General features: G+C 43.1%; 1 protein-coding gene across 1 annotated transcript in view; it reads left to right on the plus strand.

Moving 5' to 3' along the window:
* The window catches only part of LOC121274169 (procollagen C-endopeptidase enhancer 2-like), a 53,223-nt gene extending 36,320 nt beyond the window's left edge, over positions 1 to 16,903 (plus strand). Inside the window, exon 9 of the mRNA XM_041181369.1 lies at positions 15,857 to 16,903. Coding sequence (XP_041037303.1) covers positions 15,857 to 15,987 — 131 coding nt within the window. The 3' untranslated portion in view covers positions 15,988 to 16,903. The remainder of the gene's footprint in view (positions 1 to 15,856) is intronic.
* The last annotated feature ends 1,052 nt before the right edge of the window (positions 16,904 to 17,955 follow it).

Raw genomic sequence — 17,955 nt, forward strand, 5'->3', positions numbered from 1 at the left:
TTCACTGACAGGTAAAAACAAAAAAACTGCGGATGCTGGAAATCCAAAACAAAAACAGAATTACATGGAAAAACTCAGCAGGTCTGGCAGCATCGGTGGAGAAGAAAAGAGTTGACGTTTCGAGTCCTCATGACCCTGCGACAGAACTAGTTCTGTCGAAGGGTCATGAGGACTCGAAACGTCAACTCTTTTCTTCTCTGCCGATGCTGCCAGACCTGCTGAGTTTTTCCAGGTAATTCTGTTTTTGTCACTGACAGGTAACCACACACACTGACCGTTGACCGTTAATCTCACACACTGACTGTTAATCACACACACTGACTGTTAATCAGTCTCACTGGCTGTTAAACACACACTCACTGACTGTTAATCACACTCACTGACCGTTAATCACACATTCACTGACCATTAATCACACACTCACTGACTGTTAATCACACACTCACTGACTGACAATCACACACTGACCATTAATAGACCGTTAACCTCACTTATTCACCGATAACCACACACAATGACCATTAACCACACTCACTGAAGGTTAATCTCACACACTGACCATTAACTGACCGTTAATCACACTCACTGACTGTTAATCAGTCTCACTGACTATTAATCACACACTCACTGACTGTTAATCACACTCATTGACTGTTATTCAGATTCACTGACTGTCAATCAGAAGCACTGACCGGTAACCACACACACTGACCTTTGACCACTAATCTCACACACTGATCATTAATTGACCGTTAACCCCACTCACTCACCGATAACCACACACACTGACCATTAACCACACTCACTGAACGTTAATCACAAACTCTCTGACCGTTAACTGACCGTTAATCACACTCACTGACTGTTAATCAGTCTCACTGACTGTAAAACACACTCACTGACTATTAATCTGACTCACTGACTGTTAATCACACTCACTGACCGTTAATCACACACTCACTGACTGGCAATCACACACTGACCATTAACTGACAGATAATCACACTCACTGACAGTTAACCACACACACTCACTCACCGATAACCACACTCGCTGACCGTTAATTTCATTCACTGACCATTAATCACACACATTGATCGTTAATCACACACACTGACCGTTAATCACACACACTGACCATTAATCACACACACTGACTGTTAACTGACCATTAATCACACTCACTGACTGTTAATCAGACTCACTGACCGGTAACCACACACACTGACCGTTGACGGTTAATCTCACACCCTGACTGTTAATCAGTCTCACTGACTGTTAAACACACACTCAGTGACTATTAATCCGACTCACTGACTGTTAATCACACTCACTGACAGTTAACCACACACACTGACTGTTAACTGACCGATAATCACACTCACTGACCGGTAACCACACTCACTCACCGATAACCACACTCACTGACCGTTAATCACACTCACTGGCTGTTAATCAGTCTCACTGACTGTTAATCACACACTTAATGACCGTTGACTGACCGTTAATCACACTCACTGACCGTTAACTGACCGTTAATCACACTCACTGACTGTTAATCAGTCTCACTGACTGTTAAACAGACACTCACTGACAACTAATCAGACTCACTGACTTTTAATCACACTCACTGACCGTTAATCACACACTCACTGACTGACAATCACACACTGACCATTAACTTACCGTTAACCACACTCACTCACCGATAACCACACACACTGACCATGAACCACACTCACTGAACGTTAATCTCACACACTGACCGTTAAGTGACCATTAATCACACTCACTGACTGTTAATCAGTCTCACTGACTGTTAAACACACACTCACTGACTATTAATCCGGCTCACTGACTGTTAATCACACTCACTGACCGTTAATCACACACTCACTGACTGTTAATCACACACCCACTGACTGACAATCACACACTGACCATTAACTGACCGATAATCACACTCACTGACAGTTAACCACACACACTGACTGACAATCACACTCACTGACCATTAACCACACTCACTGAACGTTAATCTCACACACTGACCGTTAAGTGACCATTAATCTCACACAGTGACTGTTAATCAGTCTCACTGACTGTTAAACACACACTCACTGACTATTAATCAGACTCACTGACTGTTAATCACACACTCACTGACCGTTAATCACACAATCACTGACTGTTAATCATACACTCACTCAATGACAATCACACACTGACCATTAATTGACCGTTAACCACACTCACTCACCGATAACCACACACACTGAGTATTAACCACACTCACTGAACGTCAATCTCACACACTGACCCTTAAGTGACTGTTAATCACACTCACTGATTGTTAATCAGTCTCACTGACTATTATTCCGACTCACTGACTATTAATCACACTCACTGACTCTTAATCACACACTCACTGACTGACAATCACACACTGACCATTAACTAACCGATAATCACACTCACTGACAGTTAACCACACACACTGACTGACAATCACACGCACTGACTGTTAACTGACCGATAATCACACTCACTGACCATTAACCACACTCACTCACTCATAACCACACTCACTGACTGTTAATTTCACTCACTGACCATTAGTCACACACACTGATCGTTAATCACACACACTGACCGTTAATCACACACAATGATCGTTAACCACACTCACTTAACGTTAATCTCACACACTGACCATTAACTGACCGCTAATCACACTCACTGACTGTTATTCAGTCTCGCTGACTGTTAAACACACACTCACTGACTGTTAATCAGACTCACTGACTGTTAATCACACACTCACTGACCGTTAATCACACACTCACTGACTGACAATCACACACTGACCATTAATAGACCGTTAACCTCACTTATTCACTGATAACCACACACAATGACCATTAACCACACTCACTGAAGGTTAATCTCACACACTGACCATTAACTGACCGTTAATCACACTCACTGACTGTTAATCAGTCTCACTGACTATTAATCACACACTCACTGACTATTAATCAGACTCACTGACGGTTAATCACACTCACTGAACATTAATCACACACTCACTGACTGTTAATCACACACTCACTGACTGACAATCACACACTGACCATTAACTGACCAATAATCACACTCACTGACAGTTAACCACACACACTGACTGACAATCACACACACTGACCATTAACTGACCGATAATCATACTCACTGACTGTGAACCACACTCACTCACTCACCGATAACCACACTCACTCACCGTTAATTTCACTCACTGATCATTAATCACACACATTGACTGTTAATCACACACACTGACCGTTAATCACACACAATGATCGTTAACCACACTCACTGAACGTTAATCTCACACACTGACTGTTAACTGACCACTAATCACACTCTCTGACTGTTAATCAGATTCACTGACTATTAATCACACACTCACTGACTGTTAATCACACTCATTGACTGTTAAACAGATTCACTGACTGTCAATCAGAAGCACTGACTGGTAACCACACACACTGGCCTTTGACCACTAATCTCACACAGTGACCATTAATTGACCGTTAACCCCACTCACTCACCGATAACCACACACACTGATCATTAACCACACTCACTGAACGTTAATCACACACTCACTGACAGTTAACTGACCGTTAATCACACTCACTGACTGTTAATCAGTCTCACTGACTGTTTAAAACACACTCACTGACTATTAATCCGAATCACTGACTGTTAATCACACACTCACTGACTGACAATCACACACTGACCATTAACTGATCGATAACCACACACACAAACTGACAATCACACTCACTGACTGTTCAACACATTCACTCACTCACTCACCGATAACCACACTCACTGACCGTTAATTACACTCACTGAACGTTAATCACAAACTCTCTGACCGTTAACTGACCGTTAATCACACTCACTGACTGTTAATCAGTCTCACTGACTGTAAAACACACTCACTGACTATTAATCTGACTCACTGACTGTTAATCACACTCACTGACCGTTAATCACACACTCACTGACTGGCAATCACACACTGACCATTAACTGACAGATAATCACACTCACTGACAGTTAACCACACACACTCACTCACCGATAACCACACTCGCTGACCGTTAATTTCATTCACTGACCATTAATCACACACATTGATCGTTAATCACACACACTGACCGTTAATCACACACACTGACCATTAACCACACACACTGACTGTTAACTGACCATTAATCACACTCACTGACTGTTAATCAGACTCACTGACCGGTAACCACACACACTGACCGTTGACGGTTAATCTCACACCCTGACTGTTAATCAGTCTCACTGACTGTTAAACACACACTCAGTGACTATTAATCTGACTCACTGACTGTTAATCACACTCACTGACAGTTAACCACACACACTGACTGTTAACTGACCGATAATCACACTCACTGACCGGTAACCACACTCACTCACCGATAACCACACTCACTGACCGTTAATCACACTCACTGGCTGTTAATCAGTCTCACTGACTGTTAATCACACACTTAATGACCGTTGACTGACCGTTAATCACACTCACTGACCGTTAACTGACCGTTAATCACACTCACTGACTGTTAATCAGTCTCACTGACTGTTAAACAGACACTCACTGACAACTAATCAGACTCACTGACTTTTAATCACACTCACTGACCGTTAATCACACACTCACTGACTGACAATCACACACTGACCATTAACTTACCGTTAACCACACTCACTCACCGATAACCACACACACTGACCATGAACCACACTCACTGAACGTTAATCTCACACACTGACCGTTAAGTGACCATTAATCACACTCACTGACTGTTAATCAGTCTCACTGACTGTTAAACTCACACTCACTGACTATTAATCCGGCTCACTGACTGTTAATCACACTCACTGACCGTTAATCACACACTCACTGACTGTTAATCACACACCCACTGACTGACAATCACACACTGACCATTAACTGACTGATAATCACACTCACTGACAGTTAACCACACACACTGACTGACAATCACACTCACTGACCATTAACCACACTCACTGAACGTTAATCTCACACACTGACCGTTAAGTGACCATTAATCTCACACAGTGACTGTTAATCAGTCTCACTGACTGTTAAACACACACTCACTGACTATTAATCCGGCTCACTGACTGTTAATCACACTCACTGACCGTTAATCACACACTCACTGACTGTTAATCACACACCCACTGACTGACAATCACACACTGACCATTAACTGACCGATAATCACACTCACTGACAGTTAACCACACACACTGACTGACAATCACACTCACTGACCATTAACCACACTCACTGAACGTTAATCTCACACACTGACCGTTAAGTGACCATTAATCTCACACAGTGACTGTTAATCAGTCTCACTGACTGTTAAACACACACTCACTGACTATTAATCAGACTCACTGACTGTTAATCACACACTCACTGACCGTTAATCACACAATCACTGACTGTTAATCATACACTCACTCAATGACAATCACACACTGACCATTAATTGACCGTTAACCACACTCACTCACCGATAACCACACACACTGAGTATTAACCACACTCACTGAACGTCAATCTCACACACTGACCCTTAAGTGACTGTTAATCACACTCACTGATTGTTAATCAGTCTCACTGACTATTATTCCGACTCACTGACTATTAATCACACTCACTGACTCTTAATCACACACTCACTGACTGACAATCACACACTGACCATTAACTAACCGATAATCACACTCACTGACAGTTAACCACACACACTGACTGACAATCACACGCACTGACTGTTAACTGACCGATAATCACACTCACTGACCATTAACCACACTCACTCACTCATAACCACACTCACTGACTGTTAATTTCACTCACTGACCATTAGTCACACACACTGATCGTTAATCACACACACTGACCGTTAATCACACACAATGATCGTTAACCACACTCACTTAACGTTAATCTCACACACTGACCATTAACTGACCGCTAATCACACTCACTGACTGTTATTCATTCTCGCTGACTGTTAAACACACACTCACTGACTGTTAATCAGACTCACTGACTGTTAATCACACACTCACTGACCGTTAATCACACACTCACTGACTGACAATCACACACTGACCATTAATAGACCGTTAACCTCACTTATTCACCGATAACCACACACAATGACCATTAACCACACTCACTGAAGGTTAATCTCACACACTGACCATTAACTGACCGTTAATCACACTCACTGACTGTTAATCAGTCTCACTGACTATTAATCACACACTCACTGACTATTAATCAGACTCACTGACGGTTAATCACACTCACTGAACATTAATCACACACTCACTGACTGTTAATCACACACTCACTGACTGTTAATCACACACTCACTGACTGACAATCACACACTGACCATTAACTGACCAATAATCACACTCACTGACAGTTAACCACACACACTGACTGACAATCACACACACTGACCATTAACTGACCGATAATCATACTCACTGACTGTGAACCACACTCACTCACTCACCGATAACCACACACTCACCGTTAATTTCACTCACTGATCATTAATCACACACATTGACTGTTAATCACACACACTGACCGTTAATCACACACAATGATCGTTAACCACACTCACTGAACGTTAATCTCACACACTGACTGTTAACTGACCACTAATCACACTCTCTGACTGTTAATCAGATTCACTGACTATTAATCACACACTCACTGACTGTTAATCACACTCATTGACTGTTAAACAGATTCACTGACTGTCAATCAGAAGCACTGACTGGTAACCACACACACTGGCCTTTGACCACTAATCTCACACAGTGACCATTAATTGACCGTTAACCCCACTCACTCACCGATAACCACACACACTGATCATTAACCACACTCACTGAACGTTAATCACACACTCACTGACAGTTAACTGACCGTTAATCACACTCACTGACTGTTAATCAGTCTCACTGACTGTTTAAAACACACTCACTGACTATTAATCCGAATCACTGACTGTTAATCACACACTCACTGACTGACAATCACACACTGACCATTAACTGATCGATAACCACACACACAAACTGACAATCACACTCACTGACTGTTCAACACATTCACTCACTCACTCACCGATAACCACACTCACTGACCGTTAATTACACTCACTGAACGTTAATCACAAACTCTCTGACCGTTAACTGACCGTTAATCACACTCACTGACTGTTAATCAGTCTCACTGACTGTAAAACACACTCACTGACTATTAATCTGACTCACTGACTGTTAATCACACTCACTGACCGTTAATCACACACTCACTGACTGGCAATCACACACTGACCATTAACTGACAGATAATCACACTCACTGACAGTTAACCACACACACTCACTCACCGATAACCACACTCGCTGACCGTTAATTTCATTCACTGACCATTAATCACACACATTGATCGTTAATCACACACACTGACCGTTAATCACACACACTGACCATTAACCACACACACTGACTGTTAACTGACCATTAATCACACTCACTGACTGTTAATCAGACTCACTGACCGGTAACCACACACACTGACCGTTGACGGTTAATCTCACACCCTGACTGTTAATCAGTCTCACTGACTGTTAAACACACACTCAGTGACTATTAATCTGACTCACTGACTGTTAATCACACTCACTGACAGTTAACCACACACACTGACTGTTAACTGACCGATAATCACACTCACTGACCGGTAACCACACTCACTCACCGATAACCACACTCACTGACCGTTAATCACACTCACTGGCTGTTAATCAGTCTCACTGACTGTTAATCACACACTTAATGACCGTTGACTGACCGTTAATCACACTCACTGACCGTTAACTGACCGTTAATCACACTCACTGACTGTTAATCAGTCTCACTGACTGTTAAACAGACACTCACTGACAACTAATCAGACTCACTGACTTTTAATCACACTCACTGACCGTTAATCACACACTCACTGACTGACAATCACACACTGACCATTAACTTACCGTTAACCACACTCACTCACCGATAACCACACACACTGACCATGAACCACACTCACTGAACGTTAATCTCACACACTGACCGTTAAGTGACCATTAATCACACTCACTGACTGTTAATCAGTCTCACTGACTGTTAAACTCACACTCACTGACTATTAATCCGGCTCACTGACTGTTAATCACACTCACTGACCGTTAATCACACACTCACTGACTGTTAATCACACACCCACTGACTGACAATCACACACTGACCATTAACTGACTGATAATCACACTCACTGACAGTTAACCACACACACTGACTGACAATCACACTCACTGACCATTAACCACACTCACTGAACGTTAATCTCACACACTGACCGTTAAGTGACCATTAATCTCACACAGTGACTGTTAATCAGTCTCACTGACTGTTAAACACACACTCACTGACTATTAATCAGACTCACTGACTGTTAATCACACACTCACTGACCGTTAATCACACAATCACTGACTGTTAATCATACACTCACTCAATGACAATCACACACTGACCATTAATTGACCATTAACCACACTCACTCACCGATAACCACACACACTGAGTATTAACCACACTCACTGAACGTCAATCTCACACACTGACCCTTAAGTGACTGTTAATCACACTCACTGATTGTTAATCAGTCTCACTGACTATTATTCCGACTCACTGACTATTAATCACACTCACTGACTCTTAATCACACACTCACTGACTGACAATCACACACTGACCATTAACTAACCGATAATCACACTCACTGACAGTTAACCACACACACTGACTGACAATCACACGCACTGACTGTTAACTGACCGATAATCACACTCACTGACCATTAACCACACTCACTCACTCATAACCACACTCACTGACTGTTAATTTCACTCACTGACCATTAGTCACACACACTGATCGTTAATCACACACACTGACCGTTAATCACACACAATGATCGTTAACCACACTCACTTAATGTTAATCTCACACACTGACCATTAACTGACCGCTAATCACACTCACTGACTGTTATTCAGTCTCACTGACTGTTAAACACACACTCACTGACTATTAATCAGGCTCACTGACTGTTAATCACAATCACTTACCGTTAATCACACACTCACTGACCGTTAATCACACTCACTGAATGTTAATCTCACACACTGACTGTTAACTGACCATTAATCACACTCACTGACTGTTAATCAGACTCACTGACCGGTAACCACACACACTGACCATTGACTGTTAATCTCACACACTGACTGTTAATCAGTCTCACTTACTGTTAAACACACACTCACTGACTATTAATCAGACTCACTGACTGTTAATCACACTCACTGACCATTAATTACACATTCACTGACCATTAATCACACACTCACTGACTGTTAATCACACACTCACTGACTGACAATCACACACTGACCATTAATTGACCAACAATCACACACACTGACCATTAACTGACCGATAATCACACTCACTGACAGTTAACCACACACACTGATTGACAATCACACACACTGACTGTTAACTGACCAATAATCACACTCACTGACCGTTAACCACACTCACTCACTCACTGATAACCACACTCACTGACTGTTAATTTCACTCACTGACCATTAATCACACACATTGATCGTTAATCACACACACTGACCGTTAATCACACACAATGATCGTTAACCACACTCACTTAACGTTAATCTCACACACTGACCGTTAACTGACCGTTAACCACACTCACTGACTGTTATTCAGTCTCACTGACTGTTAAACACACACTCACTGACTATTATTCCGACTCACTGACAGTTAATCACACTCACTGATTGTTAATCACACATTCACTGACTGACAATCACACACTGACCATTAACTGACCGATAATCACACTCACTGACAGTTAACCACACACACTGACTGACAATCACACACACTGACCATTAAATGACCGATAATCACACTCACTGACAGTTAACCACACACACTGACTGACAATCACACACACTGACTGTTAACTGACCGATAATCACAATCACTGACCGTTAAACACACTCACTCACTCACTGATAACCACACTCACTGACTGTTAATTTCACTCACTGACCATTAATCACACACATTGATCGTTAATCACACACACTGACCGTTAATCACACACAATGATCGTTAACCACACTCACTTAACATTAATCTCACACACTGACCGTTAACTGACCATTAATCATACTCACTGACTGTTATTCAGTCTCACTGACCGTTAATCACACACTCACTGACCGTTAATCACACACTCACTGACCGTTAATCACACTCACTGACTGTTAATCACACACACTGACCATTAATCACACTCACTGAATGTTAATCTCACACACTGACTGTTAAACACACACTCACTGACTATTAATCAGACTCACTGACTATTAATCACACTCACTGACCGTTAATTACACATTCACTGACCGTTAATCACACACTCACTGACTGTAAATCACACACTCACTGACTGACAATCACACACTGACCATTAATTGACTGTTAACCACATTCACCCACCGATAACCACACACACTGACTATTAACCACACTCACTGAACGTTAATCTCACACACTGACCGTTAACTGACCGTTAATCACACTCACTGACTGTTAATCAGTCTCACTGACTGTTAAACACACACTCACTGACTATTAATCCGTCTCAATGACTGTTAATCACGCTCACTGACCGTTAATCACACACTCACTGACTGTTAATCACACACTCACTGACTGACAATCACACACTGACCAGTAACTGAGCGATAATCACAGTCACTGACAGTTAACCACACACACTGACTGACAATTAGACACTGACCATTAACTGACCGATAATCACACTCACTGACAGTTAACCACACACACTGACTGACAATCACACACACTGACTGTTAACTGACCGATAATCACACTCACTGACCGTTAACCACACTCACTCACCGATAACCACACTCACTGACGGTTAATCACGCACTCACTGACTGACAATCACACACTGACCATTAACTGACCGATAATCACACTCACTGACAGATAACCACACACACAAACTGACAATCACACTCACTGACCGTTAACCACACTCACTCACTCACCGATAACCACACTCACTGACAGTTAACCACACACACTGACTGACAATCACACTCACTGAACGTTAACCACACTCACTCGCTCACTCACCGATAACCTCACTCACTGACCGTCAATTTCACTCACTGACCATTAATCACACACATTGATCGTTAATCACACACACTGACTGTTAATCACACACACTGACCGTTAATCACACACAATGATCGGTAACCGCACTCACTGAACGTTAATCTCACACACTGACTGTTAACTGACCATTAATCACACTCGCTGACTGTTAATCAGACTCACTGGCCGGTAACCACACACACTGACCGTTGACCGTTAATCTCACACACTGACTGTTAATCAGTCTCACTGACTGTTAAACACACACTCTCTGGCTGTTAATCAGTCTCACTGACTGTTAGTCACACACTCACTGACTGTTAATCACACACTTACTGACTAACAATCACACACACTGACCGTTTACTAACCGATAATCACATTCACTGACAGCTAACCATACACACTGACTGACAATCACACAAACTGACTGTTAACTGACCGATAATCACACTCACTGACCGTTAACCACACTCACTCACACACCGATAACCACACTCACTCACCATTAATTTCACTCACTGACCATTAATCACACACACTGACCGTTAATCACACACAATGATCATTAACCACAATCACTGAACGTTAATCTCTCACACTGACTGTTAACTGACCATTAATCACACTCACTGACTGTTAATCAGATTCACTGACTATTAATCACACACTCACTGACTGTTAATCACACTCATTGACTATTAATCAGATTCACTGACTGTCAATCAGAAGCACTGACCGGTAACCACACACACTGACTTTTGACCACTAATCTCACACACTGACCATTAATTGACCGTTAACCCCACTCACTCACCGATAACCACACACACCGGCCATTAACCACACTCACTGAACGTTAATCACACACTCACTGACCGTTAATCACAGTCACTGACTGTTAATCACACTCACTGACTGTTAATCAGATTCACTGACTATTAATCACACACTCACTGACTGACAATCACACTCATTGACTGTTAATCAGATTCACTGACTGTCAATCAGAAGCACTGACCGGTAACCACACACACTGACCTTTGACCACTAATCTCACACACTGACCATTAATTGACCGTTAACCCCACTCACTCACCGATAACCACACACACCGGCCATTAACCACACTCACTGAACGTTAATCACACACTCACTGACCGTTAATCACAGTCACTGACAGTTAATCATACTCACTGACTCTTAATCACACTCACTGACCATTAATCACACACTCACTGACCATTAATCACACACTCACTGACTGACAATCACACACTGACCATTAACTGACCGATAATCACACTCACTGACAGTTAACCACACACACTGACTGACAATCACACTCACTGAACGTTAACCACACTCATTCACTCACCGATAACCACCCTCACTGACCGTTAATTTCACTCACTGACCATTAATCACACACATTGATGGTTAATCACACACACTGACCGTTAAACACACACACTGACCGTTAATCACACACAATGATCGTTAACCACACTCACTGAATGTTAATCTCACAAACTGACTGTTAACTGACCATTAATCACACTGACTGACTGTTAATCAGACTCACTGGCCGGTAACCACACACACTGACCGTTGACCAGTAATCTCACTCACTGACTGTTAATCAGTCTCACTGACTGTTAAACACACACTCACTGACTATTAATCAGACTCACTGACTGTTAATCACACTCACTGACTGTTAATTGCACACTCACTGACCGTTAATCACACACTCACTGACTGACAATCACACACTGACCATTAACTGAGCGATAATCACACTCACTGACAGTTAACCACACACACTGACTGACAATCACACACTGACCATTACCTTACCGATAATCACACTCACTGACAGTTAACCACACACACTGACTGACAATCACACACACTGACTGTTAACTGACCGATAATCACAGTCATTGACCGTTAACCACACTCACTCACTCACCGATAACCACACTCACTCACCGATAACCGCACACACTGACTATTAACCACACTCACTGAACGTTAATCTCACACACTGACCATTAAGTGACCGTTAATCACACTCACTGACTGTTAATCACACACTCACTGACTGTTAATCACACACAAACTGACTGACAATCACGCACTGACCATTAACTGAGCGATAATCACACTCACTGACAGTTAACCACACACACTGACTGACAATCACACACTGACCATTACCTTACCGATAATCACACTCACTGACAGTTAACCACACACACTGACTGACAATCACACATACTGACTGTTAACTGACCGATAATCACAGTCATTGACCGTTAACCACACTCACTCACTCACCGATAACCACACTCACTGACCGTTAATTTCACTCACTGAACATTTATCACACACATTGATCGTTAATCACACACAATGATCGTAAACCACACTCACTGAACGTTAATCTCACACACTGACCGTTAACTGACCGTTAATCACACTCACTGACTGTTAATCAGTCTCACTGACTATTAATCACACACTCACTGACTGTTAATCACACTCATTGACTGCTAATCTGATTCACTGACTGCCAATCAGAAGCACTGACCGGTAACCACACACACTGACCTTTGACTGCTAATCTCACACACTGACCATTAATTGACCGTTAACCACACTCACTCACCGATAACCACACACACTGACCATTAACCACACTCACTGACTGTTAATCTCACACACTGAACGTTCACTGACCGTTAATCAGTCTCACTGACTGTTAAACACACACTCACTATTAATCTGACTCACTGACTGTTAATCACACACTCACTGACTGTTAATCACACACTCATTGACTGACAATCACACACTCATTGACTGACAATCACACACTCATTGACTGACAATCACACACTGACCGATAATCACACTCACTGACAGTTAACCACACACACTGACTGACAATCACACACGCTGTCTGTTAACTGACCGATAATCACACTCACTGACCGTTAACCACCATCACTCACCGATTACCAAATCACTGAACGTTAATCAGTCTCACTGACTGTTAATCACTCACTCACTGACTATTAATCACTCTCACTGACTGTTAATCACACACTCACTGACTGTTAAACACACAGTTACTGACTGACAATCACACACACTGACCGTTAACTGACCGATAATCACACTCACTGACCATTAATCACACACATTGATCGTTAATCGCACACACTGACCATTAATCACACTCACTGACCATTAATCACACAAATTGATCATTAACCACACTCACTGAACATTAATCTCACACACTGACTGTTATCTGACCATTAATCACAATCACTGACTGTTAATCAGATTCACTGACTTTTAATCACACACTCACTGACTGTTAATCAGACTCACTGACCGCTAACCACACACACTGACCGTTAATCACACACACTGACCATTAATCATGCACACTGACCGGTAATCACACGCACTGACTGTTAACCACACTCATTGAAAGTTAATCTCACACACTGACCGTTAACTGACCGTTAATCACATTCACTGACTGTTAATCACATACTCACTGTCTGTTAACTACACACAATGACCGTTAACCACACTCGCTGAACATTAATCTTACACACTGACCGTTAATCACCCTCACTGACTGTTAACCACACACACTGACCGTTAATCACACACACTGACCGTTAACCACACTCACTGACTGTTTATCACACCCACTGACCAGTAATCATACACAATGACCATTAATCACACACTCACTGACCGTTAACCATACTCTCTGAACTTTAATCTCACACACTGACCGTTAACTGACCGTTAATCAGACTCACTGACCATTAATCACACACTCACTGACTGTTAATCACACACACTGTCCGTTAACTGACTGTTAATCACACTCACTGACCGTTAACCACACACATTGATCATCAACCACACTCACTGAACGTTAATCTTATACACTGACCGTTAATCACACTCACTGACTGTTAATCACACACACTGACCATTAACTGACCGTTAATCACACTCACTGACCATTAGCCACACGTTCACTGACTGTTAATCACACTCACTGACTGTTACCCACACTCACTGACTGTTACCCACACACACTGACTGTTACCCACACTCACTGACTGTTACCCACACACACTGACTATTACCCACGCACACTGACTGTTACCCACACACACTGACTGTTAATCACACTCACTGACTGTTAATCACACTCACTGACCATTATTGGGAGCCAGTCACCGATAGGGTTGGTCTTTCCTCAGGAACACTGATGATCTATTGTTTTGTTCACCAGGTTCCAGTTATACCCTCATGGGTCCTGTCGACAAGGTGGGCAGGGGCAGAATTCTACCTAACAGCTTCTTCCTCATTTATAAACCTCAGCAACATCAGGTTCTGACCAAACTCACTGCACGAAGATGCTGAAGAGTAATAGAGGAGGGAGAGGTATCACCCTAATCTGTGTACACCCTAACCCTAACCCCATTAACCCCAGCCCCCTAACCCCTTAACCCTAACCCTAACCCCACTAATCCTAACCACAACCCCCTTAACCCTAACCCAACTAATCCTAACACCCTAACCCTTACACCCAACCCCTTAACCCTAACCCCCAAACCTAACCCCACTAACGCCTGCCCTTTAACCCTAACCCTCTTAACCCCAACCTCTTAACCCTAACCCCACTAATCCTAACCTCCTAACACTAACCCCCTAAATCCTAACACCACTAATCCTAACCCTAACCCCTCTAACTTTGACCCCCCAACCCCCTAACACTAACCCCATTAACCCTAACCCCAACCCCCTAAACCTAACTCCTATCTCACACACTAATCCTAGCCCCTAACCCTCAGCTCTCAACCACACATGAACCCTAAACCTTACCCTCACCCAAACTCTATCCCTCACCCTCACTCTATCCCACACACTAATCCTAGCCCCTAACCCTCACTTCTCACCCACACACTAACCCTAAACCTTACCCTCACCCTCACCCCTACCCTCACCCAAACTCTAACCCTCACCCAAACTCTAACCCTCCCTCATCCTAAACCCTCAGCCTTACTGTCACCCAGCTCTCTATCTATCCATAGCCCATCCTCACTCACACCCTACTCAGACCCTAACCCCACCATCATCACAATCTTCATCGCAACCCACAACCTAACCACCATCCAAATCCCACATCCACAAACGAGCAGCAACCCAATCAAAGCCCCCTCTCCAGCAGCAGACAACCCACCGAACCAGCCCCCCCAGACCCACCTCACCAAGCAGGAAGTCCTCGAGAGATCACCTCAGTACAATGGAACTGTTAATAAAATCTCTTCAAAAATTACACCGTTGTTTTCCTTTCTCGAAGATTGTGTTAGTGTTTCCATGGGTATAAGGGTTATAGCAGTTAGGAACTTAATCTCATCCGCTGCTAAATCTATCTCTCGCTAAATATCTAATATTGCGCCAACTGAGGGTATCAGTGCCATTGTCCTCGGGTCCCTGTTTCTAACCCTGTGCTGTACCTGTCCTGGGAGTGTTTGATGGGGAGAGTGTAGAGGGAGATTTACTCTGTATCTAACCCCGTGCTGTACCTGTCCTGGGAGTGTTTGATGGGGACGCTGTAGAGGGAGTTTTTCTCAATATCTAACCCTGTGCTGTACCTGTCCTGGGAATGTTTGATGGGGACAGTGTGGATGGAGCTTCACTCTGTATCTAACCCCGTGCTGTACCTGTCCTGGGAGTGTTTGATGGGGACAGTGTAGAAGGAGATTTACTCTGTATCTAACCCCGTCTTGTAATTGTTGTGGGAGTGTTTGATGGGGACAGTGTAGAGGGAGCTTCACTCTATATCTAACCCCATGCTGTACCTGTCCTGGGAGTGTTGGATGGGGACAGTGTAGAGGGAGATTTACTCTGTATCTAACCCCGTGCTGTACCTGTCCTGGGTGTGTTTGATGGGGACAGTGTAGAGGGAGATTTACTCCGGATCTAACCCCGTGCTGTACCTGCCCTGGGAGTGTTTGATGGGGACAGTGTAGAGGGAGCTTTACTCTGTATCTAACCCCGTGCTGTACCTGTGCTGGGAGTGTCTGATGGGAACAGCGTCCGGAGCTTATCTACTGAGTATCGACATTGCTACCTTAGTCCTGGTGTTTGCCGGGGTCCCTGGTGAATGGAGTTTGTGTGAATGTCGCTGGCTCCGGAATCTGCCAACATGGGGCAGTGAACATGAAGCCAGTAATCCCGAATCCTGTGATCTCGCCACAATGGGAAACTGCTGGATCAGCCACTTCCTTCCACAGGATATCCCAGCAGCTTTCCAGTTCCTACGGGAAGGTCCTGAATTTCTATAGCGCCTTTCACCACCTCAGGGCAGCATGAGTGATTTAAAAC

Source organism: Carcharodon carcharias, assembly GCF_017639515.1.
Source record: "Carcharodon carcharias isolate sCarCar2 chromosome 33 unlocalized genomic scaffold, sCarCar2.pri SUPER_33_unloc_2, whole genome shotgun sequence".
NCBI lineage: Eukaryota > Metazoa > Chordata > Chondrichthyes > Lamniformes > Lamnidae > Carcharodon > Carcharodon carcharias.